The sequence below is a fragment of the Macaca fascicularis genome, chromosome 14, assembly GCF_037993035.2.
Source record: "Macaca fascicularis isolate 582-1 chromosome 14, T2T-MFA8v1.1".
Lineage (NCBI taxonomy): Eukaryota > Metazoa > Chordata > Mammalia > Primates > Cercopithecidae > Macaca > Macaca fascicularis.
This window is the reverse complement of record NC_088388.1, coordinates 45687638-45713707: the sequence shown is the minus strand read 5'-3', so window position 1 is coordinate 45713707 and position 26070 is coordinate 45687638. Positions and strand designations below refer to the sequence as shown.

At 44.4% G+C, this 26070-nt stretch overlaps 1 protein-coding gene and 1 long non-coding RNA gene across 21 annotated transcripts in view; one reads left to right on the top strand and one right to left on the bottom strand.

The window, feature by feature from the left end:
- Nucleotides 1-26070, top strand: part of NAV2 (neuron navigator 2) — a 767244-nt gene that overhangs the window by 655995 nt on the left and 85179 nt on the right. For 14 of the 20 annotated variants that reach the window (XM_015434980.4, XM_065528383.2, XM_074014039.1 and 11 more), the window contains one exon: nt 25409-25547. In XM_015434980.4, coding sequence (XP_015290466.2) covers nt 25409-25547 — 139 coding nt within the window. Of the gene's footprint in view, nt 1-12358; nt 12657-16909; nt 16959-25408; nt 25548-26070 lie in introns of those variants that run through there. The other 6 variants (XM_074014042.1, XM_045370401.3, XM_074014040.1 and 3 more) reach the window with 2 other exon arrangements.
- LOC141408468 (uncharacterized) lies at nt 11924-13979 on the bottom strand. The gene is made up of 2 exons (XR_012423364.1): nt 13881-13979; nt 11924-13756 (listed from the first exon to the last, which is right to left on the bottom strand). It is a non-coding gene; the product is annotated as an uncharacterized lncRNA (long non-coding RNA).

The window sequence follows — 26070 nt, the reverse complement described above, 5'->3', positions numbered from 1 at the left end:
GTTTCTGATAAAAGATTGGGATTTAAAAATATTAAATGTGATTTTCTTTGGTTTTTCTTTAGTCCATGTTTAATTTTGGAAAAAATATTGAAAATGCAGATAAGCAAGCAATAGAGATAAAAGAAAAAGGTTGTAATGTTGTATGACACAGAGAAATCTATCATTAACACTGTGGTGCTTTCCAGGTGTTTTTTAATCATGTGAGCACTTAGACATTTTGTTTTTTGAAAGACCAAACATGTCTTGAATACTTGCTTGCTATGAGTCACACACTAGTCTAAATTCTTTACATGTATTGATTCATTTGGTGTTTACAACACCTCTGGGAGTAAGAACTCATTGTACAGGTGATGAAACAGACACACATCGCTTAAGCAACGTGTCCAAAGTCACACAGCTAAAAGTGACAGAGCCAGGATTTGCTAGACAGTGTGACTCTATAGTCTTTGATTTTAATTACATTATACAGCCTCTAAAAGATGAGAGATGTTTTATAATCTAATTTTGTAATTTTATAGTATAGCATGAGCATCTTTCTTTATCAGGATTCATTAACATCATTCTTAATGGTCACACACAATATTCCATTCTATGGAGGAGCCATAATTTGATTAACTCTCTTCCAATTGGTGGATATTTAGGGTGTTTCACTTCTTTTGTTCTTATAAACAAAAATGCAAAGACCATTCTTGGACCTAATGTATGCACACTAGTGTGGGCTGCCAATAAACCTCGTATTCTATATTTTTCTTATAATTCTGACATTTGTGTGTGCAGATGATACCCTTGATGCACTACAGAGGAGCACAGTCTCGAGTATCTTCTGGCACTGGTGATGGGGCTACCCTGAACCATTCACATACTTCTTCTATCCATACTCCATTGTTCCTGGTATGGTGTTTGGAAGAAAGTTGGCTGAAGAATGGAGTTTCTGTCTAGGTCCAGCTAACTCCCTGCAGCTGAACCTACAAATGTAGCATCAGTTTGCATTGTGCTCTGAATTGAATGAGAACATTTATCTTTCTCTCTAAACTTAAGCAAAAATATAGAACTTGAAACCATTAGATTGGTGCAAAAGTAATTGTGGTTTTTGCCGTTACTCTTAATTGTGAAAACTGCAATTACTTTTGCACCAACTTAATACCATGTTGGTGCCTACTAATAGAATCACCCACTTATGGCTGGGCACAGTGGCTCAAGCCTATAATCCCAGAACTTTGGGAGGCCAATGCAGGTGGATCACCTGAGTCAGGAGTTCAAGACTAGCCTGGCCAACGTGGCAAAAACCAATCTTTACTAAAAATACAAAAATTAGCCGGGCACAGTGGCACATGCCTGTAATCCCAGCTACTCGGGAGGCTGAGGCAGAAGAATCACTTGAACCCAGGAGGCAGAGGTTGCAGTGAGCCGATATTGCGCCACTTCACTCCAGCCTGGGCAACAAAGTAAGACTCCATCTCAAAAACAAAACAAAACAAAACAAAAAAAGAAAGGGGGGAAAAGGGTGACCAGGGGATAGGGTTGTTGTCAATACACTCTTAATACTCAAACCAGTGAAGTGGCTGTCTGTAAAGTCAAGAAAATCATCCCCAATATGCCAATTACCAGTCTCAAGGCAAAAATCCAGAGGTGATAAAGAGTAGTTTTAAGCATGGGCTTTGAAATCAGAAGCCTGAGGGCTTACCAGCAGTGTGGCCTTGGGCGTCTTACTTAACCCACTGCTCCCCAATTTTTTCATATAAACTTGGGATGATTATACCTACTGCATAAGGAATGTCAGAAGGATGAAATAAGACCAGAAAATTCAGCACAGTAACCATCATGATAAGAACTCGATAAATGGGAGCTTAAGAAAGCCCTAGAAGGACACCGATTTATGAATAACGTGGACCTGGGTCCAGATTTTGGCTTTAGCATTTTTTAGCTATGTGACCTTGAGCAAGTTACTTAACCTCTCTGAGCTGTAGATCATCTGTACATGAGGGATAATAAAATGTATCATACTGGGATATTGTGAGTTTTGATACCAATGTTGTATACAAAGTTAGTAGAGTCTCTGGCGTGCTGTTGGTTTTCAGAACCAATAGCAAAATTTGTAAGCACTTTCTGTGTGCCAGTCACTCGATTTAACTTCTCTTCTTCCATTCAAAGCAGTTTTTCTCTTAGAGACTAATGATCAAATGGAAGGAGTTTAATTCTTAACCAGTCTATAACTTTTTCAGCTAGCCTTTCCGCTAGGCAAATACCTAGAATGAGTTGGGCTCTTTGCCAAACTTTTTTTTTTTTTTCCCTTTCATTGTAGACAAGATTGTGGTTCAGAGGTTGGGAAAGGTTTTGTGAACCTATTTTATAGTCCCTATAAACTCAGAAGGGAAACAATGAAATACCAAAGCTAAGGTATAGAACAGGTTTTCTTACAAGAGAAACTACGACCTCATGGGGCTGTAGGAAGGGTCCTGTGGGAAAAGGTATTTACAGCATTTCATACAATGCCCGGCCCCTGGAAAGTCTGCAGTAAATTCAGGGTCTGTCCCCAGTAGGGGACAGATGGATCATGAGTCAAAATCACAAGGCAAATGAATTTTCTTTTGAGAAGGAATTCAGTGGGAGATCTAGGGATATAGTTTTACAAAACATTCATACTTGGAAGGTTCTTAGAGGACCTCTGGGGTGGCAGCCTGCTCAGTGAGCAGGAGAGTAATCTGAGAGCCACAATCAGGAAGTGATTTGGCCAAAGTCAATGTGGTGACAGATGCGGGGGCTCAGCCCCAAGCTTCTATTCTGTTACAGTGTTCTCTCCTCTGCCCTGCAGTGTGCCCTACAACATGAGTGCTGCATGACCGGGGCCAGTGGGAAAACTTTGGGTGTAGGAAGTGGAGTGAGATCAGAGTCCCCAACTGTTGGCTTAAGTCACAGTCTGCCTAGGGGCTGCTGGTGATGAGCACCTATAAGTTTCCTCTCCAATCCCTTCCTTCTCCCCAATTACACTTCCCTCTCCTCACCCCAGCCACCTGTCCCTCTCCCTCATTATCTCACCCTGTGGTAGACACACTCAAGGATGTCCTTGGAGCCGGACTCCCATTGGAAAAAGCCAAAGAGTAGCATTGAAACATTTTTTTCATTCCCCATTCATCTTAATAGAGATAATAGTGCAGCTGCAAAAATAAACATTTGAATTCTCTCTGTGCCCCTACAGCACCCTTAATAAAATATAGATCCTCAAAGCCAGTCATGTTCTTTTAAGTCTCCTTTAATTTTCTGTTTTTTAAAAGACCAAAGCCAGGTGTACTTGCTCACATCTGTAATATTCCAGCACTTTTGGAGGCTGAGGCGAGAGAATTGCTTGAGGCCAGGAGTTCGAAACCCAACTGGGCAACAAAGCAAGACCCTGTCTCTTCAAAAATATTAAAAACTTCATCAAGCATAGGCCAGGGGCGATGGCTCATGCCTGTATTCCCAGCCCTTTGGGAGGCCAAGGCAGGTGGATCACCTGAGGTGAGGAGTTCAAGACCAGCCTGGCCAACATGGCAAAACCCCATCTCTACTAAAAATACAAAAATTAGCTGGGTGTGGTGGTACACACCTGTAGTCCCAGCTACTTGGGAGGCTGAGGCAGGAGACTTACTTGAACCCGGGAGGCAGAGGTTACAGTTTGCCGAGATCACGCCACCGTACTCCAGCCTGGGTGACACAGCGAGACTTCATCTCAAAAATAAATAAATAAAAATAAAAATAAAAATTAGAGGCATGATGGCACACGCCTGTAGTCCCAGCTACTGGGGAGCCTGGAGCAGGAGGATTGCTTGAGCCCAGGAGTTTAAAGTTTCAACGAGCTTTAACATTTTAAAGTGATTGTGTCACTGCACTCCTGCTGGGTGACAGTGAGACCCTGTCTCAAAAAAAAGTAGTTAATTAATAAAGACCCAATTGCATGGATTTGCTTCTTTGGTTTTTTTCCTGTTTTCCTCTAAATAACTAGAGTTATGATCATGACCAAAGAGGCAGGATAGCCTCACTTCAGACTGTTCCCTGAAATACATGTCGAGCCTTGCCATCTGCTGCTACTCCTTATGGCCTTGGAGACAATGACACAGAAATTTTCGTGGCTGTTGTTCTTTTTTTTTTCTTTAGAGACGGAGTCTCACTCTGTCTCCCAGGCTGGAGTGCAGTGGCGCGATCTCGGCTCACTGCAAGCTCTGCTTCCTGGGTTCACGCCATCCTCCTGCCTCAGCCTCCCGAGTAGCTGGGACTACAGGCGCCTGCCACCTCGCCCGGCTAGGTTTTTTTTTTTTTTTTTTTTTTGTATTTTTGATAGAGATGGGGTTTCACTGTGTTAGCCAGGATGGTCTCGGTATCCTGACCTCATGATCCGTCCACGTCGGCCTCCCAAAGTGCTGGGATTACAGGTGTGAACAACCGCACCCGGCTGTGGCTGTTGTTCTTAGCCAGGGGTCTGTGGGATGGGGTTTTATGGGGTAATCTAGGTTTTGCTATTTAGAAAGCTACATCTAGGGACAAGTTTCAAAATTTTCACCAAAATTGTCAACTTTCAGCATTGCACAGCATTCCTATACAGGCAGCCCCAGTACAGATTTTTCTGACTTTGTGGACAACAATTTCCTTCTCTTCTTCCCTATAATATGTCCTCATGGTTTACTATTTTTTTTCTTTCATGGCATGTATCATGGATTGCGGTTAAATGTATTTGTTTTTTATTTGACTGCTCGATACCCCCACATATACCCAATTATAAGCTCCATGAGGGGGTAGAGAGAGACATTTTCTCTTTGACATACCACTGTTTCCCCAGCACAATGCCTGGCACACACAAGTCAATATCCAGCTGATATTTTAAAGAGAACAATCACTGCAAATATAGGAGGAGCATCTATAGTGTGGAATTTGGTAAATGACTGTATCTCAATTGGACCAAACCCAAAAGTATTAGAAGGAGCTGAAGGACTGTGGGATAACCTGTGAATGGCCCTGGCCCACTACGTGTCTTAGTGTCATCTGTTGGCATAGTGACCTGGAGGTGTTCACTCCTCTAATGCCGTGTCATGGAAATCAAACAGGATTTGGCTCCAGTCTGTCGCTTGGCAGTTGTATGATTACAAGCAAATCATCCAAATTCTCTGAGCCTCGGTTTCTTTTTCATAACATAGGGATAATAACGCATGTTAGAACAGTTCTTAGAATTAAATGAGATGAGATGTGTAGGCAGTAAAGCTTATAAAGTTTAATTATCGTTATTGTTGAGAGTAACTTTGACCTCTTATGTCCTTTACTGGAAATGCTGCCATTTTGCAGTTGATGTAGCCAATTGGCACCCTTCCAGAAAAGACATCCCTGATGTTGGACTGAGGGTGGAAAGTCTGGATTTGTGAGTTGAGGCTGAAGATGCTGGTACCCGCATGGTCCTGTTCCTTAGCTGTGTTTAAGGTTTTGTTAACAAGCCACTGGTTTCAGATTAAGAATGGGAAGGGCATAAGGATGGATAACAGATTGGATACTCTTCTGCTGAATGAAAACTTTTGTTTAGAGATTAAGGAATATGTGTGCATTTACATGTGAGTAATCACAAATGTGGACTCCAGACAATCTCAACAATTATCCAACAAAAGGTAACAGAAACTACAACTCTATAAGATTAAATATTTGAAACTGAAAGTCAGCTCATTCTGTTTTTGTGATATAATTGGAGCACAGTATCACCACTTCACTGGAAACAGTAGGGAGGAAGGGATCCACAATCTGGGTGAATGGAAAGAGCGAGGTCCTGCTTCCCCGGACCCAGTGGAAGCAGAGATTCTGCATAAGAACATGAACAGGGCCAGGTGCAGTGACCCACACCTATAATCCCAGCACTTTGGGAGGGCAAAGCAGGCAGATTGCCTGACGTCAGGAGTTTGAGACCAGCCTGGCCCATGTGGCGAAACCCTGTCTCTACTAAAATACAAAAAAAAAATTAGCCAGGTGCGGTGACGCACACCTGTAGTGCTAGCTACTCTGGAGGCTGAGGCATGAGAATTGCATGAACCTGGGAGGTGGAGGTTGCAGTGAACTGAGATTGTGCCACTGCACTTCAGCCTAAATGACAGAGCAAGACTCTGTCTCCAAAAAATAAAAATAGGCCAGGTGTGGTGGCTCGCGCCTGTAATCCCAGCACTTTGAGAGGCTGAGGCGGATGGATCACCTGAGGTTGGGAGTTCAAACCAGCCTGACCAACATGGAGAAACCCCGTCTCTACTGAAAATACAAAATTAGCTGGGTGTGGTGGCACATGCCTATAATCCCAGCTACTAAGGAGGCTAAGGCAGGAGAATTGCTTAAACCTGGGAGGCAGAGGTTGCAGTGAGCCGAGATCCTGCCATTGAACTCCAGCCTGGGCAACAAGAGTGAAACTCCATCTCAAAAAAACCAAAAACAAAACAAAGCAAAAAAAACAAATAAAATAAAAATTAGAAAATAAAATAAAAGAAAAGAACATTAACAGGAAGGGAGTCCCTCTGCTTATCCTTTAGGTCCTATTTCCCAGAAAAGCATAGAGAAAGTGGAAAAGGAAAGGGGGAGATGCAGAGGCACACTGACTACCTCTCAAAGCTCTTTATTGACACTTTTCTAGGATCAGTTGTTATTAATGGGTTTGAGAGTTCTTCAGAGGATAGACTTTCTTTTCCACTGATGTCCTCACACCCATTTACTAAGCTTCAAACATGGTTGCCACCTTTCAGCTCCTCCAGCACACCCAGCCTCTCCCTCTGATGGTCTTTGCACTTGATGTGTCCCCCATCCATTCACCAACCCCTTCATCTGGAACACCTGGCTTTCTCCTTCTGATGGCTGGTTGGTGCCCTCTCATCTTTCATGTCTTCCTTTAAATGCCACTTCCTGAGAATGGCCTTTCCTGACCATGCTATTTAAAGTAAGTGCTTCCTGTGTGACTCCCTTTCACAGCACCCTGTTTATTTCTGTCATCACTTTCCCCGTAACATCCATAATGATTTTGCTTGTTTGTCTCTTCCATGTAAAGAGCTCTCAGGACTGGGGCGTTTCCTTTTCCTCTGCCTTATATTCCCAGTGTCCAGTCTGGTATCTGGCAAAGGTTTTGAATGCTGTTCACTTTCTACCCCAAAGCTGCCTAGTTTCGTATAATTCTTGTTGAAAATCATAAACTCCCTAGTATTAACTGCTATACTTCAAAATCTTTGCTAAAGACTCCACTTCCCACTGCCTGTTGCAGATTACACCCAGTAAAATTCCACATCAGGCAATGAGATGTGTGTCACATCTTTTAATGTGTCCCATACACACAGATCCTCTTTTAAACCTTTATGTTTTCCTTCTTGTTCATTCATCCAGGAGAGCTTTCCTTCCTCCCTCCCTCCCTCCCTCCCTTCCCTTTCTCTTTGTTCTGTTACTAGCAAGCAAGAAGAAAGCAACTGAATTGAGTATAATACTGATTCCCAAATTAGGAAACAAAGTCACTATAAAAGTGAAACTGCCAGGTGTGGTGGCTTACCTGCAATCCCAGCACTTTGGTAGACCAAGGCAGGCAGATCACTTGAGATCAGGAATTCGAGACCAGCCTGGCCAACATGATGAAACTCAGTCTCTACTAAAAATACAAAAATTAGCCAGGAATGGTGGTGCATACCTGTAGTCCCAGCTGTTCAGGAGGCTGAGGCATGAGAATCGCTTGAACCCAGGAGGCGGAGGTTGCAGTGAGCTGAGATCAGCCCACTGCACTCCAGCCTGGGCAACAGAGCAAGACTCCAGCTCACACACACACACACACACACAAAGTGAAACTAAAGTATTATAAAACTCAGAAGCAGCTGCCCTTAACCTGTGCTTTATGGACAGGATTCAGGGGATCAGTGAGTCCCTGGAAATATTGTGTAAAATATTGTTTGTATATCTTTTTTCTTATGGAGAGACAGACTTAAGTTTCTGTCAGGTTCTCAAGTGGGTCTGTGACCAAATGAAACCATTGAACTAAAGTCCTTGGAAGTACTTCACAGTCCCCAGGAGACAGCATAGAATAATCAGTTCCATTTTGTCCTCCTATGCTTGGTTGATCCAGGACCACATCAGCAGTGATCTAGGCACTAGGAGGATATGGCTCAGAACAAAAGCAAACAGCACACCTGTGCTCAAGGAGCTGACTGTGTTGAGGGAAAGACAGACTGTTGAAAGACAATGTGTTGACTGATTGACGCCATGAGGAAAATCATATGGTGGAATGTAATTGGGCCAGGGTCTAAGAGGAAATCCCTGAGGAGGTGCCATTCCAACCAACATCTGACCCATGAGAAACGGGCAGCCGAGGGGGAGACATGGGCAGGAGCATTCCAGAAAGGAGGCACAGTGCGAGGACCTAGGAAGTGGGAAGAAGCTTGGTGCATTTGTGAGTCCCGTCTTTGGACGGAATGAAGAGGAGGAGCCAGATCACATGAGGGCTTCTAGGCCGAGGGAACAAATTTGAATTTTATTCTAACTTCCCTGGGAAGCTGTCACTGGGCTTTAAGCAGCAATGTGACAGAATCTGCTGTACACTGGAGAAAGATTGCTGTCGCTGGGGTGTGCAGGATGGAGCCTAGCAGGGCATGAGGGAAGGTGGAGCGACCCGGGAGGTGACTGTTGCAGGAAAGAGATGATGGCAGCTTGGTCCAAGGTTATCTTACTGCAGATGTTCAGTAGTGATTGGGTTCAAGGTATATTTGGGGGCTTTAGGCAAAAGGACTTCTTAATGGATTACATCGGAGGCAAGAAGGAAGGAGGAAATTAGGATGGTTAATGGAGAGTCATACTTTGAGATACGGAAGACTTTGGGAATGGGGGTGCAGACACATTGGAAGTTGGGAGCAGTAGTTTTGAGTAAGGTAAATGTGATTTCAGATGTGTTGGGTACACAAAGCGGCCAGACTACAGATTACAGACTTTAGAGTTGTCTGCCTGCACCTAGTATTTGAAACCATGGATGAGATCACCCAGGAAAATAAGTTAGTTAGAAGTGGTAGTTATAACTTACTTAGAAGTTAGTGAGAAGTTATAGTTAGAGAAGAGGAGGGGTCCGGGGATGGAGGCCCTTGAGTTCTGGAGAGATGAAGAGGAAGGTGAGCTTAGGAGACCCAGAGCACAGTTAGGAAGGTAGGAACCAGGTGCAGATGACGGTATGGAAACCCGGGATGAGGCCCACTCAAGAAGCGAGAATCTGTCGATGCTACCTGCTGCTGAAAACTCAAGTAGGGTAAGGATAGAGAGTTGACCGTTGGCTTTGGCAAGGAGGAAGCCATCGATGTTCTCAGGGAAAACAGAAAGTGGTCTCAGTGGAGTAGTGGGAACAAACATCTTGCCTGGTGGGTTGAAGGATCATGGAGCATGAGAAGTACATGAAACAACTCAAATTACTGCTTTGAGGTGTTTTCCTGTAATATGGAGCAGAGACCGGCATGATTGTGGAGGAGAATATGGGCATGAGGTTTAAAAAAAAAAAAAAAAAAAAAGGTTTTGGGTTTTGTTGTATTTGATGAGATTAGTAATACATTTTTCAGCCTGCAGGGAAGAGCCAGGAAAGAGGGTTGAATATATTGGAGGAAAAGGAGCAAAGTGTCTTCACTAGCACTGGTTTCATAAAATACTCATTAGAAATAAGTGAACATCTTTTTAGATTCATCTTTGTGGTTTTCTGTTTTGTCTAATTATGTACTGTATTCCAAGAATAAAGTTTTCTTCTACTTTTTGATACCTGAGTCGAGTTCATCAGCTACATTTTGGTTTTATAGATGGCTCTGTGAGTAACCTGGAAACCTTAACATCACTGATAACATTGTTTCTAGGGAGAAAAGTGTTATGAGTTCTGGAAGCCCTTTGGAATTTGGCCTGTTTAGAAGCAAGGGTCAAAAATGACAGAGCAAGCCTTTGAAAAGCGCCAAAGGGCATCTACCCTCATGGAGTTGGTTTACTTTCCCTTTTCCTCTCCCATTGCCTGGGTCTCCCTTATCCCTGCTAATTATTATCTTTCAAACCATGAGAAAACCCTGACTCAATTAGAACCTGTAGCTGCAAATAATTCAGAGCCTTTCACATGAAAGGTGTGATCCTTTTAACCACAGAAAGAAAACTAAGACCTCCTTAAAGCACTATGTCTCCTGCAATAAACTCGCCCCTGTAAAAATCATGTATAATCAAAATGATATGTTTAGTGTTGTACATTTACATGAACTTTTATAAAAAGGAGAAACTCCATCTGTTAACCCTCCAGTGTATCCTCTCTCCCTTAGAGTAAAAGACAAGCTGCTTACGCTGACTTTCAGGGCCCCACTCAGGCACTCTCCTCTCTCCCTGTACCCTTGGACTCTTTGGCCTAACCCCCTCCTCACCCCACTTTGGTTCACCACTCACTGCTCCAGCCACTCATTCTTGGAATGCATTACAAGTCGTATACTATCTCAGGGCCTTTGCACGGACCATTTCCTCTTGGAAGTCCCTTATCCCCAGATATAAAACCAAAATGTATTCAGATACCCAGCTCCCATACTTCTTTTAGATTTGTAATAAAAACCATGCCCTCAGCAGACCTGCCATAGCCACCCCATGTAAAATTTCCAACACCCCCCTTCACAAATCACATCTTCTTCTTTACAATACGTTGTTCTCTTGATCATTTATTGCTAATGTACCGTAAAATTTACATTTTGTCTGACTTATTTTATAGTTCTACCATTGAAGCTAAGTTCTGTTACAGTCGAGATTTTTTGGTCTATTTTATTGACTACTTGTATCGTCAGCACTTAGAACAGCACTTGGCACATTGCAGATGCTCTATAAATATGTTAGTTGATGAATGAATAAATGAATAGATCAACATTTCCTAGCTTACCTTGATGACAAATCAGAATGTTTACCTATTATATTTGCCTAGAGCAAGGAATCAATGGAAACTTTTTAGAGTGTGTGTGTGTGTGCATCTGTGCCCATGTGCCTATGTGTCTCCAAACCACACAATCACCATCCCATTCCCAAGTTAACTCGGGATGTTGGACAGATTCTCAAAGAAGTAATATCGTAAAGATAGTCAGTTCCAGGGACAGCATAGAAGGTAAGGGGTGGTTTGAAGCATCCTTGTCAGCCAGAGCTTGGGTCTATCCCAACTTTTTTGTCTTAATAAGTCTGGACACTACCCCTTCCCTCAAACTCACCCACTGCCCACCCCCACCTCTGCTTCCCACTCCCCACGGCAGATGCCTCAGCAGTATTTCAAGTGGAGGAGGGCCCTGAAGGATCAGATGTGAATGATTAACTTTGGTTGGGACTTCGAGATTACAATCTTTTTTTCATTCACCTGGGAATCACCACCAGACCCTCCTCTACTCTTTGAGCAGATCTTTTATTCCCTCCCTTTTCAGTGGGGGGAGGAATGGCTCTTCATTCCATTTTGAAAGCTTCTGTTTGCTGAGCAAACGCTGACCACACAGAGACCTCACTTGGAGCCAGTTACTGCTTCCTTCCCTAACCATCCCCCAGGGCCACAACCCCCACTCCCCACTTCCACTGGAGAGGCCACCCTGGCCAGGGGGAGAGCCTTTCTTGGGGAAAGTCTTTTAAAGCTGCCAGGAACCAACTGGTAGGATTTTTGGAGAGGGAGTCAGGGTTTGGGAGAACATCTTAATCCTTCGTTTTCAAATAAAGCTTGTGGCTATAACATAAGTTTGCTTTTGAGTTCTCAGTAGTAATACAGTTGTTCATTGTTCATAGCATCTGTTTACATAGTTCTTTCTGAGTGCCTTGATTACAGGTTTTAATAGGGATTAGTCGGTGCAACCCCTTCCCATCCCAGAGCTGGGACTCTCTCCCACCCACCTCCCCTTCCAGCCTCTGTACCATAATGTTTAATATAGCCATGCCTAGACTGAGATTCTTTTTCTTTTGAAATAAGTAGCCTGAGGAATTAATGCATATTTTTGTTGGCACTGCATCAAAATTGACATCACCGGAAATAATGTATGTGCGTCGTCGTTAACTGTACAAACAGGTATCATTTCCTTTTTAGGTTCAGAAATTCTCTCCGTAGGCTAATCATTTCAATCAAATGCTTTGCCTTCAGACGTCAATGGAATGAGCTAAGAAATGTTATAGTCAATGATTTTTGCATCATTAAAAGTAGCACTTAGGGCTGGAAAGACTTCCTGCAACGTTTTTGTGCAGTCTGTGAGGATTTAAAGTAGTTTTTCACTCTCAGATTTTCTTCAATTTGACCTGCTGTTGCAAACTCCCCTGGGACCACATGGAGGGCCCTTCCATTCAGTGCTTTACGGTAATGGTTTCAGAGTTTGGTGTTAGCTTTTGCTTTGCTGAAACTTTTCACAGCTGACTTGATACCAGCACTCAGGCCTGACCTCTCGATCCTTCAGCACTTCAGAGGTTAATTTTGTTGGGGGATCAGATTTCTTTCCTGGCCTGGGGAATGGTGATCCCTGCTAGCTAGTCCTTTAGTTACGGAGTTGCTGGGTGCCTGGGATTCCCTGGCCCAGTGTGGGCTGGCTCAGCTGGCTAAAGGACTTGCCATCCCGTGAGATTCATTCAGTTTCTTTGTCCGCTGTTCTCCAAGGGCCACAATGTAGTGAAATGCTCTGGCCTAGGAACCTTACAAGGTAGGGCGATTTTCTAAAATTTCTGGGGCCAGGGGGCGGTTGTGGTACATGTACTGCCTTGTCTTCCTTGGCCGGTATTGAAAAGCCTGGTGGAGCAGCCAGTGGTGCAGCTGCCTAAATCACCGTGAGCTCTGTGGTGCTGTGTGGTGGTGTGTGTGTGTTGGGGGGGTGCGGCGGGGGGCAAGGTTACTGGTCAGGAAATTCACCTTCTCTCCTCTTCCACCCCCATTCATTCTAACCTTGATGGTTTCAGAGGAAACTGGGGCATTACCCAAATGTCCTGGATCCACCTAGACATTTGGGTAATGTCAATATTTTCCAAACCGTCTTACCAAATTAGGCTGCTGAGCCTGAAAATCTGGGTGTTGATCACCCAGCTGTCTGAAGTCGTTATTCCAGACTTTTCAGCTGGTGGGGGCTGTATGGAGGGGTGAGCTGGGGAAAGGCAGTGTGGCCCCAGGCAAGGGCTGCTTGTGGTTCAGAGGGCCCTGATTAAAAAGACTTGCAGTTGGAAGTTTTGTTTGGAATTTAAGGAGCCTGGTGAACTTGTGGTTGTGTTTACTAGTATAGCAAATTACTCTGTGTGTGTGTGTGTGTGTGTGTGTGTGTGTAAACTAGGCTCCAGAAGAGATGGCATGGCAGATTTAAGCATAAGGACTTTTCTTGCTACCTTATGACCTATAGAGCTGCCCAGGGAAGCACATTTCTGTTTTTTAAGCCAGACAAGGGGAGAAGAAAACAATGTTCATGACCACCTACCACATGCCAAGCATCTAGCAGACATTGTGTCATTCAATTTCATTGCAAAGCCAGGAAGATTACATTCAATTTTGAAAATCAGCAGTGGGAACTAAGAGAGGTTAAGTAACTTGATGAAGGTTACACAGCTGATAAGAGGAAAAGCTGGGACTGGAACCCAGGTTCACTCTACCATCATGCCTTCCTGGGTGGGCTTGGCATCTGAGCTTAGAATAGTTTTACCTGTAATTTTAAATATGACTTCAGCTGGATGAAGGGCGCATTTTGTTGTGGAGGACTCACCCAAATACACAGGATGCTAGCAGCACGGCCTGCCTGGGCTTCTCAGATGCAGCTTGTTTCTGGAAAGAAGAGAGCTGTGTATTAAGAAGCAGCCCTGCTTTGGCAGTAGGACCTAGCTGGGAGTTCTGTGATCTTGAGGCTCCTGGACTGCTGGATGGATCAGGCTGGAGCTTTAGTTTGTACCTGGTTCAGGAGGACTTGATCCCAAGTGAAGGTCAAATCAGGAAAGGCCAGTGACCTTGGAGATGGCCTTGGGCTGCTGAGGCTGTGCCCTGGAACTCTGGGTCTACTTCTTAAGACGCTGAATTTATGGAGTCTTGAAGGGAGAAGATCTACACCCAGCATATTAATGCTGACCGAAGCTATTGGCACTAGCTGTTCACATGTGTGCTGGAGGTGCCTAATTAGCTAAAGCCGAGCTTCTCTTGGTCTGTAGAAGTCTTGACCTGAGGTCCCTTCCCTCTCCACTTCCCCCAAGAAAGAGAAAGCTTAAGGGCAGGCCCTTGACAAACTGCAAAATGAGGCCAGCCTGTTTTTGGGAGATAGCCGCCTCTCTTGGCTGCCCTGGGGCAACTGTGGTTCTGTTTTGTGCGTTCAGGTTTTCCCACATCCCTAAGATATATTGGGAGCTTAGTGGAGGGTTGGAGGGAGGGAGACTATGGGGGTGTTGAACTCCCGTCCCATTCTACTTAAAGACAGCTGGCCAATGCTCTGTCTGGGATTTGTCCCCCATCCCCTTTCCTTTAATTTCTTCGAGATGTTTTAAAAGTAGCTTGATTGCATTAACGTGTCCTGCATATTTTGAATAACAGTTGGAAGTTCTGAGTTCTTTTATGACCATGATCTATTTAAAAGTATCTTTACCTCTGTTCTTAACATTGAGTCAATGTGATTTTTAAAAGCTTGGGTTTCAGAATCAGGCAGATCTGGGTTCGAATCCAGCTCTGTTTGTTAACCCTGGCACCTTGGGCAGGTCACATAGCCTCTCTAAGCTTCAGTTTCCACATCTATGAAAAGGGGGCATTAGTAGTTTGTGCCTGATAAGAAAGTGGAGAGGTGTTTGTGGGATGGTGCTTAGCATGGTGCCTGGAACCTATTATTAAAATTTTTCACCTTGTATAAATGTTTACTGTTATTTTCGTTTGCTATAATATGCTGAATTCTGTTGATGTTCAGGGGAAATATATCTTCTGGTAAACAGAAAACTAGGATGAGTTTGTTGATATTCTTGGCAAAAGCCAGCCGGCAGTGGCCCAAGGGTAAGCAGCCCTCTCCGGAGGAGCCTTGAAGGAGAGAGGGCTTTGTGTAGCTGAGGTCAGCAGACACGCTGGTGCCTAGTGTAACAATGAGGGTCTAAGGCATCCGGACCAAAGCTCCGGTCTCTCTAACCCAACCAAGCTCCTGAAGCCAAAGGGAAAAATTTCATGCTTACTCAGGGGACCACCTACTTGTCAAGGAATGAGTTACCAAAATGGGACAAAGGTGCTGTGGGCTGAAACTCAAGCCTGATGGCTGCTAAATCCCCTTGGAGCCCATTTTATGGGGTTTGTGTTTTCCTCCCTCCACCTCAAATCACTGGCCTTGCACCTGGCACCGTCTGTAGAAGCTGCTTCTCCCCTAGGACACTATCCATTTATGGCAGTAAGAAGCAAGTTCTTACACTAGAACTTTATCATCAATTTCAGGATGTAGGCCTGCATCTCCTTCCTGCAGTCCTTGCAGCTTCCCTGGATCCTATACTGCAACTGACATGCGGGGAGAGCTGTACACAGGCTACCTGATATGGTCCCAACAAAATGATTATGGTAACTGGATGTTGTTAGCACTGTGCCACCCAGGAGGTAAAGGTGCCCTGATAAGGAGATGGCAGAGCCAGAATTCAAACACAGACCTATTTTACTTTTTTCTGCAGAGCTGTGGTCCCTCCGTTTGGAGCCTCCTGGGATTAGTGGTACTAGATGAGACTGAATTTACTAGGGTTAGTGGCTACATTCTGTCCTTGCATTAATTCAAGCTTAGGCTCTGATCATTTTGCACCAGAACTGCGAACTATGTAGGCTGGTCCCAGAGCTGGAATCCAGAGAGAGGTGGCTTGCTTATAGTGGTGGGTTTTTTTGTTTTTTTTGAGACAGTCTCCCTCTGTCACCCAAGCTGGAGTGCAGTGGTGCGATCTCGGCTCACTGCAAGCTCCGCCTCCCGGGTTCACACCATTCTCCTGCCTCAGCCTCCTGAGTAGCTGGGACTACAGGCGCCTACCACCATGCCTGGCTAATTTTTTGTATTTTTAGTAGAGACAGGGTTTTACCGTGTTAGCCAGGATGGTCTCGATCTCCTGACCTCATGATTCTCCCACCTTGGCCTCCCACAGTGCTGGGATTACAGGCATGAACCACTGTGCCTGGCTGGCTGGCTTATAGTTTTAACTCAAGTAACTGTATCTTCTTTGGTGTGGGAAACTTTGAAGTCCCTCAGAGTCTAATGAACACATGATGAGTGTTCATTAAAATGTATAAAATGAATGAATAAATGGGATGATTGAACACTCATGTATCTGTATTTAAATCCCAGCCTCAACATTTCTTAGTTGTATGACCCATGGGACTATTTTCTCCAATCCTCAATTGCCTCATCTGTAAAATGGGTATAGTGATAATATTTATCTAATGGTACCTGGCAGGAAACATGTTACATACAACAGAGCCTCACACATAGCAAGCCGTTAATAAGTGTTGGTGATTATTTTTATCAGAGTTTGGAGGATTAACTGAAATAAAGTATGTAGTACAGTTAGCACAGGGGCTCACAACTGTGAATGTCATTAAGGTTGGCTATTATTATCACTTCCACATAGACTACAAAAGGTAGGACTCTGCAGGAGCCCTGCTTCATTCTTTGAAGGTGGATTTTCTTAATAGGCCCCAGCAGTAGTTAGAGGAGGTGATGCTCCCGAGCAAACCTCCTGGGGAGGAAATAGTTAACATACCTGTTTGGTGGGAAATGTAGGTAGCCAAACCCTTCCTCTTCCCCAGGGGTTACTACTAAGCCTACAGTTAGGCTTGCTCACTCATCCACACCAAAGGATCTCATTCCGCTCGGGCCCTGGGGTTTCACGGGAACAATTGCCTTGAACAATAGCCAGAAAACAAGTTCCACCAGTCTGGACTCTTTTGCAACTGAATGCAGCTGTCTGGCAGGGGGCATGGGCCAGCCCTGTAAATGGACTCTGCCTTGATTCTGGAGCAGAACTGGAAAATTGAGCAGGTAAGGCCTGGATGCAGCTGGTCACAGCTCCACAGTGTGAGCTTAGTCACCTGGAAAGAGGCAGACAGAGGGGCGGGGGCTGGCCCAGACTGTTTCCAAGGACTGTAAGGGCCTCCTGGAAGCGACCCAGCCTTTGGAGTTTGGGGAGGATTAGGATCCTTGCTTTGTGAAGACTGCTTTTCAGAACCATAGTTAGAGAACCTCATCTCTGCTAACCGGCTGTGATTTTATTAGTGAGTAGAGAGGAACTAAAATATATCTACAATCTGATTTTTTTACAGCATCATTTAGCATGTCTTTCCCTTGAATAAACAACATTATCTCACAGGGAGTTCATTTGAAAGGTGTAATGATCCTCCCTCCAGATCCTTCAATAACTCCACCTCTCAGAGTCTTTTGCTGAAAGCAAGGGTGTGTATATCCTAGTGGAAAAATCTGTTTAATCATCCCTGGAACTTTGGGATTCTATTTTGCTTTTTTGCTTCATGAGAGATGAAATTGTAAACATAATATCACATTAATTCAGGACCATTACAGATTCTTGCTCCTTTTAGATACCTCTCTGGAAGAGCTTGATATTAAAAATGTGTCTATATTAAATGTAGTTTCTCAGGGGTCCCAGTGAAGTCTGGTTTACTTTCTCAGTTCTGTGGAATTGTCACTCCTCATAACAGTGGAGCAAAATAGATGTGTGAAGCTGAAATAATTTGTGCTTCTTTCACCTGCATTTTTCATAGCAAATCACTTGTGTTGGGGTTGTTAAAATTGTGCTTTAAGCCCTCTGAGTGGCATTTGGATTCCTGACACAGTGATGTCAGCATCCCTTCTAAGACTGAAACTGAATCTCCTGGTTTAATGGGCCCTTCCATGTCTGAATGGATTTTCTGGTCACTTTTGTAGAGGCTTTTCCCTTCACATCTGTATTTCTCCAAGAGGTAGTAGAGAAACAGCTGAAGCGGTGAGAGACTTGATTCTGGTTAAAATGCTGCATGTTGGCCAAAATGGGGTCTGTTCTTGATACACTTGGTGGCTGCGGGCAGATGGAGGTTCTTTTTAATTAAGCTAGTTAACAGACTTCAAAGCTGATCTGTATGTACTGTAGCTATGTGCTGCAATCTATAAGATACTCACTAACCGTGCCATCTTCCCGATGAACTGGAAGGCTGCTTGCAGTCATTCTACTGTGGTTTGAGTCTCATCCTTCTGATGAACTCTGCATCCTAAGACTCCTTTCCATCCAGGGAAAAATGGGAGTGGAATAATATACATAGTGTGCCTACTACAGTGCCTGGCATATTTGGTAACGCTGTCAATGGTGGCTTTATGTATTAGGCAAGATTGTGTCCTCTTTCTTTGGATAAATAGCATGGTCTGGTGCAGACACTCTATTGTGAGTTGAGTTGTAACACCTCTATACCAGAGTTTGCAAACTCAAATTGCAGGACCAAGCAGGTAGCACATGTAAACTGAAAGGCTCCCATGGGGATCCTATCAAATGAGAGAACATACTTCTGTCTAAAAAGGGCTGCTAACTACTCAGGGCTAGCTAAAAATAATAATCTGAGAGGTGAAATCAGCAATGAAAAAGCCCAGACATTAGAAAATGGAGTTACCTGTTTGGCGGCTTTTACTGAACGAGGGGAGACCATTCAGTGTGGAGACCTCCAGTATGCCCACTTGCCTTTGTACCAACTTTTCTCTGAGCATAAATGTAAAGGATGTCCATTGGAAAGGAACCTTTGGGATGGCTTAGTCCAGCTACTCCATTATAAAGAAGAGAAGACTGGGGCCTGGAGAGGATGTGTCTTATCTGAACCTTCATGGGTGATAGTTCTGTGGAACCCTGGGGCTAAGGCCTGGCTCTCCATGCTCCTGGCCCTTGCTGTGTCCATGCCTTGAAGAAAGCAGCATTGCTAAAACTGTTGGTGGGCCTGGGCTTTGGAATGCTGCCAGAAGAGCTCCTTGTGCTCCAACTTGGCTGGTGGCTTTAGGAGATTTGGGAGGCTATAGAAATGATGTTTGGAAGCAGTGTTGTTTCCACTTGGTGCCCTTTGCTCATCTCCCTGTTTTATGTTTTCATTTATGTCTAAGCTATGTTGTCTATTATGTCTACTGGGTTTATGGTCAAGGCAGGGAAAACTCTGAATTATCGCTTTATCCCCACCGCCTTGCACAGTGCCTGGCACACAGGGGCAGTGGCTCAATGAATGAGATGAACAAATGAATTCAAAGCCCCTGGCTAAGAGTCTAAAAATGTTGAGTTTATGAGAAGAAACAGAAAATGTTCCATGAAATTCTTTCCACCTACACATTGGCTAAAAATAGGTGAAGGTTATTTTAAAATCTGATCACTTATAACTCCAGTTACGTTCTTATCTCTGACTTGATCAATGTAGGACATTTCATTAGTAGAGAAAAAGGTACATGGCTGTGATCTGGCTAGGAAATAATGCTTTTGTGTTGATTGTTCTGATGAATCAGTGGAAGTATCTTCTAGCCATTTCTCTAGCTGTTTCAGCCAAAGAAGTTAGGCATATCTGTTATAGGTTGTCTTAAAATTATTAAAAAACCAAAAAGATAGGGAAACCAGCCAAGCTCTGTTTCCCATATTCCTGTTAGTTTCCAGGAGGAGGCCCTGGGGTTCTTTTGCTTATTTCTCAAGGTTGTCAAACACAACGCTCTCTCCACCAACATTTTCAGAGCAATGTTGGAACTGCTTTGAAAGTTTTATGGTGTAGAGTGAAGGTGAACTGGAGTGGCAAAAACTGGTGAGGAGAGAAGATGCCACCTTGGGTTCATTTATTCTTCTAGTCATTCATATAAAAATCATTGATTCATTCAAAAAATGAAATCTGCTTTAATACTTTTTAAAATATCTTATTTTTAAGAGTGCTTTTGTGCCCAAAAAATAACTTCTTAGAGTTAACTAGGATTTAACATTTAATTGAAGTTTTAGGTTTTTTATCTAGATTTTCTTACAAATTTCATCTATAAAACAAGTATTTTTTTCACAAATTAAGATCATTTTCACTTGTTATCAGTTAGTACTTTATTAATTCAGGCAACAGATTACACTTACCTGCAAAATTAGTACTGTTTGAAAGCTTGGATAATTAAATTTTAGTAAATATTTTAGACTGCATTCGTAAAGTTAACATACATGGTTTCCTTAAGCTCTTCAGATGTCTGACAGGGTAGATTTACCAACCAAACAAGCAAAATCTTTCTAAGCACTTAAGCAACTCTTGCAAATCAAATAAATTAAAGTTATAAATGTCATAAATTATTATCATAAACATTTCAATTCTTTTTACAACCTTAATCCAATTCTTAAACATTTCAGCTTAAAAGTCTCAAGTAAAAAATCAATAGTCATTTAAAATTGAAATCACAAGACTGTTTTGTCAGATCCTGTTATATGCTGTGTATTCTTTTACATGTTAAAAATACATACAGATTAACCCAATGATCACAAAGCCTTAATCTTAATATTATGATTCACTTCATCATTCTTTTTCATCTTTTTAAATGTTTCCCAGATTTAAAATCACACAATATGAAATGAGGGTAGTCGGTTTATCATCTCAGGTGGGCTCAGCGCCATCATATGGTTTTTCTCCATCAGCTTCAGGACCAGGACACAGGAATGGTCAAATCCTCCTCCAGGAATGATGGTTCCAGAATCATAGTTGAGTACACTGTAGTTCTTTCTGCTGTGTGATCGGGGTCCCCAAGCCACCTCTCTGGAATTTCATTTCACCACATAGTAAACATGAATTCTCTAGGTTCCTTTCAAGTTGCTATCTTAATCAGTTTTTGTAACTGCTTTCAACATTTATTGCCCGATTTGGGTCAGTGGACTTTTGTGCCTCATCCCAGGTTGTACCTAATTTCCTTTGCCACTTGATTAGATTCAACCAGTGTCCTTACTGCCTGAGTGAATTCTGCATGCTTTCCACATTTTTCCCGTCTGACTCTCAGCCACATGTCTGGAGTTATTTTACAAACAAATTACGCTTCCCCATTAGTTAGCATGAGTATGCCAAGTGACAAAAAGCAAAAGAAAGGAATTTACTATTTCTCATGGCTGGCTCTCCCAGGGGTGCTTCTGGCTTTCAGTACAGCTGGATAAGGGCGCTCAAGCAATGTCAAAGGCACACTTCCATCCCTCTCAGCTCTGCTTCCCTCTGTGCCGGCTTCCTTCTCAGGCAAGTGAGAATCAAGTAGCCAGTGGCAGCTCTAGGCTGTATTGCATTTTTCTTCATTTTTGCTTTTTTTGTATGTGTGCTTCATTCTTCTCAGCGTTTCCTGTGTAGTCATATAAGTTTGGGGAATGCTCCTTTAGGCAAAGTTATAGTGATCTTTACTGGACTTCACAGCTGTTAAAATGCTGAGGTACTGTTTACAGTGTGAATCTCCAGGAAAGCAGGAGATTCCACATTCCCTTCTTAGGGCAACATTCTTATCACAGAGCATCTGGTGGAACTGGTTTCCCTCAGAATACATCTGCAAACTCACTGGCCTAATCTTGGTGGCTCATGATCGTTTGTACCCCGAATGGGAAAAGGACAAGTTAGAACTAAGCGACTTTATGTCAAGATGAACTTGCTAGTATCCCAGAGATCCGAAAGCAAAGGAGACGTGGCTGGTTTTCCAGCTGCAGGGGCAGCTTCGGTTTCTGACCACAGACAGCTCTGGCAAATATCGAAGCTGCCCTTGCTCATCATGGCCTTCCCTCGCGTCACTCCCTTCATCCGCATCATAAGTGACCCCCACTCTCACCCATGGATTAGATCCCTGGCTTCCCCTCTTCTGGGTGGCTCAGTTACAAAGGCTTCCTGTGAACTCAGGGTAAGCCCAACAGTCCTCCAGGCACTGACATGGGAAGAATCCTGTGTATCAAGGGCCACATGCCCCTCTGGAATATTATCTTGGTGTTGAAAGGACACAGGGGAAGAACGGTTACAATTTCAAAGCACAAAATCTAGGACTTGGATTCACGAGCATCTGTTACAACTGCTCTCCTTCCTGCCAGCCACGGTCCTCTCCCACCATTCCCCTTTCTTCTTCATCAAATTATGAGAAATTTTAGATACATTAAATTCCTAACCCCAAAGAGCAGGTGCAAGAAAAGACCCATTTAATCACTAGAACAAATTTGAGTCCTTTTCCATCTGTGATGCCACGCTTGCCCCATCAGATCCTCCTGTGGTTACCAGCCTAGGCGAAGCAGGCACGGAAGCTGTGACCCTGCAAAGAATCAGTGGGCAGGGAGCCAGGCTTAGAATCCTCTACTGGTGGCAAGTTTGCACCAGAAACTTGCTCTGTCTCGCCTCTGCACGTTGAGTTCATCAGGAGGTATTTAAGGAGCATGGACTATGTCTCTGGAGATGGAAGGGACGTGGCCCACCGAATGAACTTGACATTGCTGCCACATTGCCCATCAGTCCTCACGGCCTCGGTTTCTTCATTGTGAAACACCCTAAGAGTGACTATGAGAGTATGCGCAAATGTTGAATAGTTTGGCATGTGGCACAGGCTCAGTGAACAGCCGTTGTTGCTACAGAAGGCAGCATGACAAGACTAGAAGGAGCGCATATTCTGCAATTAGATATTTTGCTTTTTAAACCCAGTTCCAACACCGAATGGCATCGGTCAGTGTACTTACTCTTACTGCCTCTCTTCCTTCATTTGTAAAATGGACAGGATGATACCTACCTTGCAGGTATGATATGAGGACTGGAGAAATCTATAACAATAGATTTAAAGTACCCAGCACAATGCCTGATCCATGATAAGCACTTAGTTGTTATCGCTGAGCAGGCCCCTGCATATATTTGGAAGATAGGACAACCCTTGGTATAGAGAATAGCTAGAAAACTGCCTAAGAGTGTATAGAAGCAAATACAAATGTGTGACACTATGTAGGAATTCAAAGTAGGAGATGATGTGGGTGGGCTGGAGTATTTGGAGAAAACCTTAAAGAAAGAATTTGGAACAGGATGGAGGGCTGGGCACAAGAAGTAGAATTACAGGAGTGAAGTGTGCAGAGTTCCAGAGCTGCTGGACCCTTGTGGATTCATCCACAATAAGCCCCTTTTGAGCCCTCGTTCTCCCTGCCTCATCTTCCCTCCTTGGGACCACCCTCACATTCCCCCACATTTCTATGCAATGTTCCAGATTGGGTTTTGGAAGCCAAATAGTGTTGAAGGAGAAGGTGATGAAAACAGGTTTTTAATAAGCCTTTGTCTTCCTGCCTGATCAGCAGAGCTCAGGATGTACAGGCAGGTATCTTCCAAGCTGCTGGAATGAGCTAGAACTTTGGGGTTATGTGTGTGTGTGGCAGATGTGCTCTTGGCTTTCAAATCTCAGCCACTCAGCATTTCCCAGGTTCCACGCTGCCACTTTGTAGGGCTTTCAGCAAGACAGTGGAAGACTGAGTGCTAGAATAATGAGGTTAAGTCAATGGTTTGGTATCAGACCTGCCATTCCTGCTGAGTGGCCTTGAACCAGGCTGCCTGGCCTCCCAAGCCTGGCTTCCTCCTGAGAAAGTGGGCTGTGTCACATCTGGTGTGTGCTGAGAATTGACATAATACAAAACCGTCTGCAGTCACAGTAAAGAGGGTAGTTGGTTCTGGAATCAGAATGGCTGGATCAGGATCCACTCTGCCTCTTCCTAGCCCTCTGACCTTGTACAGGGTATCTATTTTTTTCTAAGCCTCACTTTCTCTACCTGTGCAATAGAAAAACAATAATACTTACCCTTTCCCCCTATAGGTCAATTAGAGTAGTGTCACACTGATCTTGGAAGCTTGCTTTATTGTCTACTCGACTTCTCACTTCTATGAGTTTTGATCAGCAAGTTTTGTTGTTGTTGTTGTTGTCGTTGTTTTGAGACAGAGTCTTACTCTGTTGCCCAGGCTGGAGTGCAGTGGTATGATCTCAGCTCACTGCAATCTCTGCCTTCCAGGTTCAAGCAATCATCCTGCCTCAGCTTCCCAAGTAGCTGGGATTATAGACATGTGCCACCATACCTGGCTAATTTTGTTGTACTTTTAGTAGAGATGGTGTTTCCCCATGTTGGCCAGGCTGGTCTCGAACTCCTGACCTCAGGTGATCCACCCACCTTGGCCTCCCAAAGTGCTGGGATTACAGGTGTGAGCCACCATGCCCAGCCCTCGATTAGCAAGTATTTATTGACCACTTGCTACGTATCTGCTACCCGATAGCAAACAAATGAGTAAATGCCACAGGGTGACATGACAGAGTGTGACAGGCTTGATGGGTAGTGAGGTTGTTTTTCTGAGAAGGTAATACTTCAGCTGAGATCTGAAAGATGAGAGGAGGCAGGGACAAGCATTCAGAAAGAGGGACAAGCAGCACAAAGCCTCGGAGAGAGCAGCCTTGGCTTGAAAGGAACAGAAGTGCATGTGATCAGAGCCAATCGCAGTGGAGAGGGATACAAAACAGGACTGGGGTAGGAGGCAAGCTCAGAGGGTCTTGAGGGGCCATATAGAGAGTTTGGACTCTTAATTATCTGAGAAGCAACTCACGGGTATTAAGCAGTAGAGTGACAGGATATTCTGACTGCTGCGGGGGGGATGGACAATTAGGGAGCAGAAGCAGACCACAGAGACCACCTGGCTTTTTAGCAGTAACCCAGGCACCGTCGACAGCACCATGAACTACAGGGTGGCAGTGGGGGCAGAGAACTGCACGTTTGGATACGTTTTGGAAGCAAGGTGATAGGACCGGGTGCTAGATTAAACGTGGTGGTGGTATTGGCAGGTGGGAAGATGGTAAAGAAGAAAAAAGAAAGAACCATTGCTAGGAGATTGGACTTAGGCAGCTTGGGACTGACCTCATTCGGTTGGAGGGTTGGGAAATGAAGAACATCTATTTTAGATGTCTTTGGGGATATTATTAGAGTTAGAGCTGCTAACCAAGTTGACAGGTTTCTCCTGACTGTTGCCACTCTCCCTCCCTCGGCGTTTCATTCTGGGAGTGAAGTCTGCAGAAGTCATACAGCAGCTCTGCCCTCTGACCCCGACAGGTGCCTGCTCCGGAGTTCTTCCCTGCATGCTTTTAGCTCTAGTCTCCAGACTCACTGCCCCTACTCTGCCACTAGGCCTGGGAAGGAACAAATTGGTTTCCATAAAGTTCCCAGGATGAAGTTGAGGATGGGGTAGGACATGGGTAGTGTCTGTAGCCATCTCTGCTATGGAAGCACTTAGTTTGCGGAAGGTACCTGTCAGCCTCTTCACCCAGCTTCCAATCCCAGACAGCAACAACTGACATGGAGATGAGTCACATCTGAGGCAAAAGAGCTTTGTCCAGGGCTTCGTGGCAAAGATTGGATCTTTTCGGGGATAGTGTGTGTTTGTGTGTCATCAGCCTGAACTGGAACAGCCTGAGGTTTTGGTGCTCAGGATGTGTGTTTGTCTTGGCAGCTGGGACGACAGCAGCTCCGTCAGCAGTGGCATCAGCGACACCATAGACAACCTCAGCACTGATGACATCAACACCAGCTCCTCCATCAGCTCTTATGCCAACACACCTGCCTCCTCTCGAAAAAACCTGGATGTGCAGGTGAGGAACATAGGCCCTCCCAGGCTCCTCCAGCAGCCCCTGGCAGCAGGGAACCTCGGGCTTGTGGGATAAGAGGGCCATCTGGGGCAAGCAGAATCTCCAAGTTGATGAGATGAGGCCCAGCCTCCTGCTGCCTCTGCTCTCACCTCCTGACCCTGACCTCTGTCCACAAGGGAGGGGTCAGGCAGGGGATGGTGGACACGGGAGCAGGGAGCCTTCACCACCCTCACTGTGTGGGCTTGTGAAATCACTCTTCCTCCCTGGACCTTGGTCTCATAATTTGTTTAAAAACAACAGAAAAGGATGTTGGACTTTAGCAGTTTTCGGCCCGGAGTGTGTGTCTCTTATTTGCCGCAGCGAGCCACTGCTATCCGGGGGCACGTCTCATCCCTCTAGGAGGATGGGGTGGAAATGAAGATTGAGAACCCCGGACCGGAAGGCCAGGATATCCTGACCTGTGGTTGAGAACTCTCAGTCTCTGGGTTACATTCCCCTGCTGACGTGTTTTATTTGGCCCACAGTA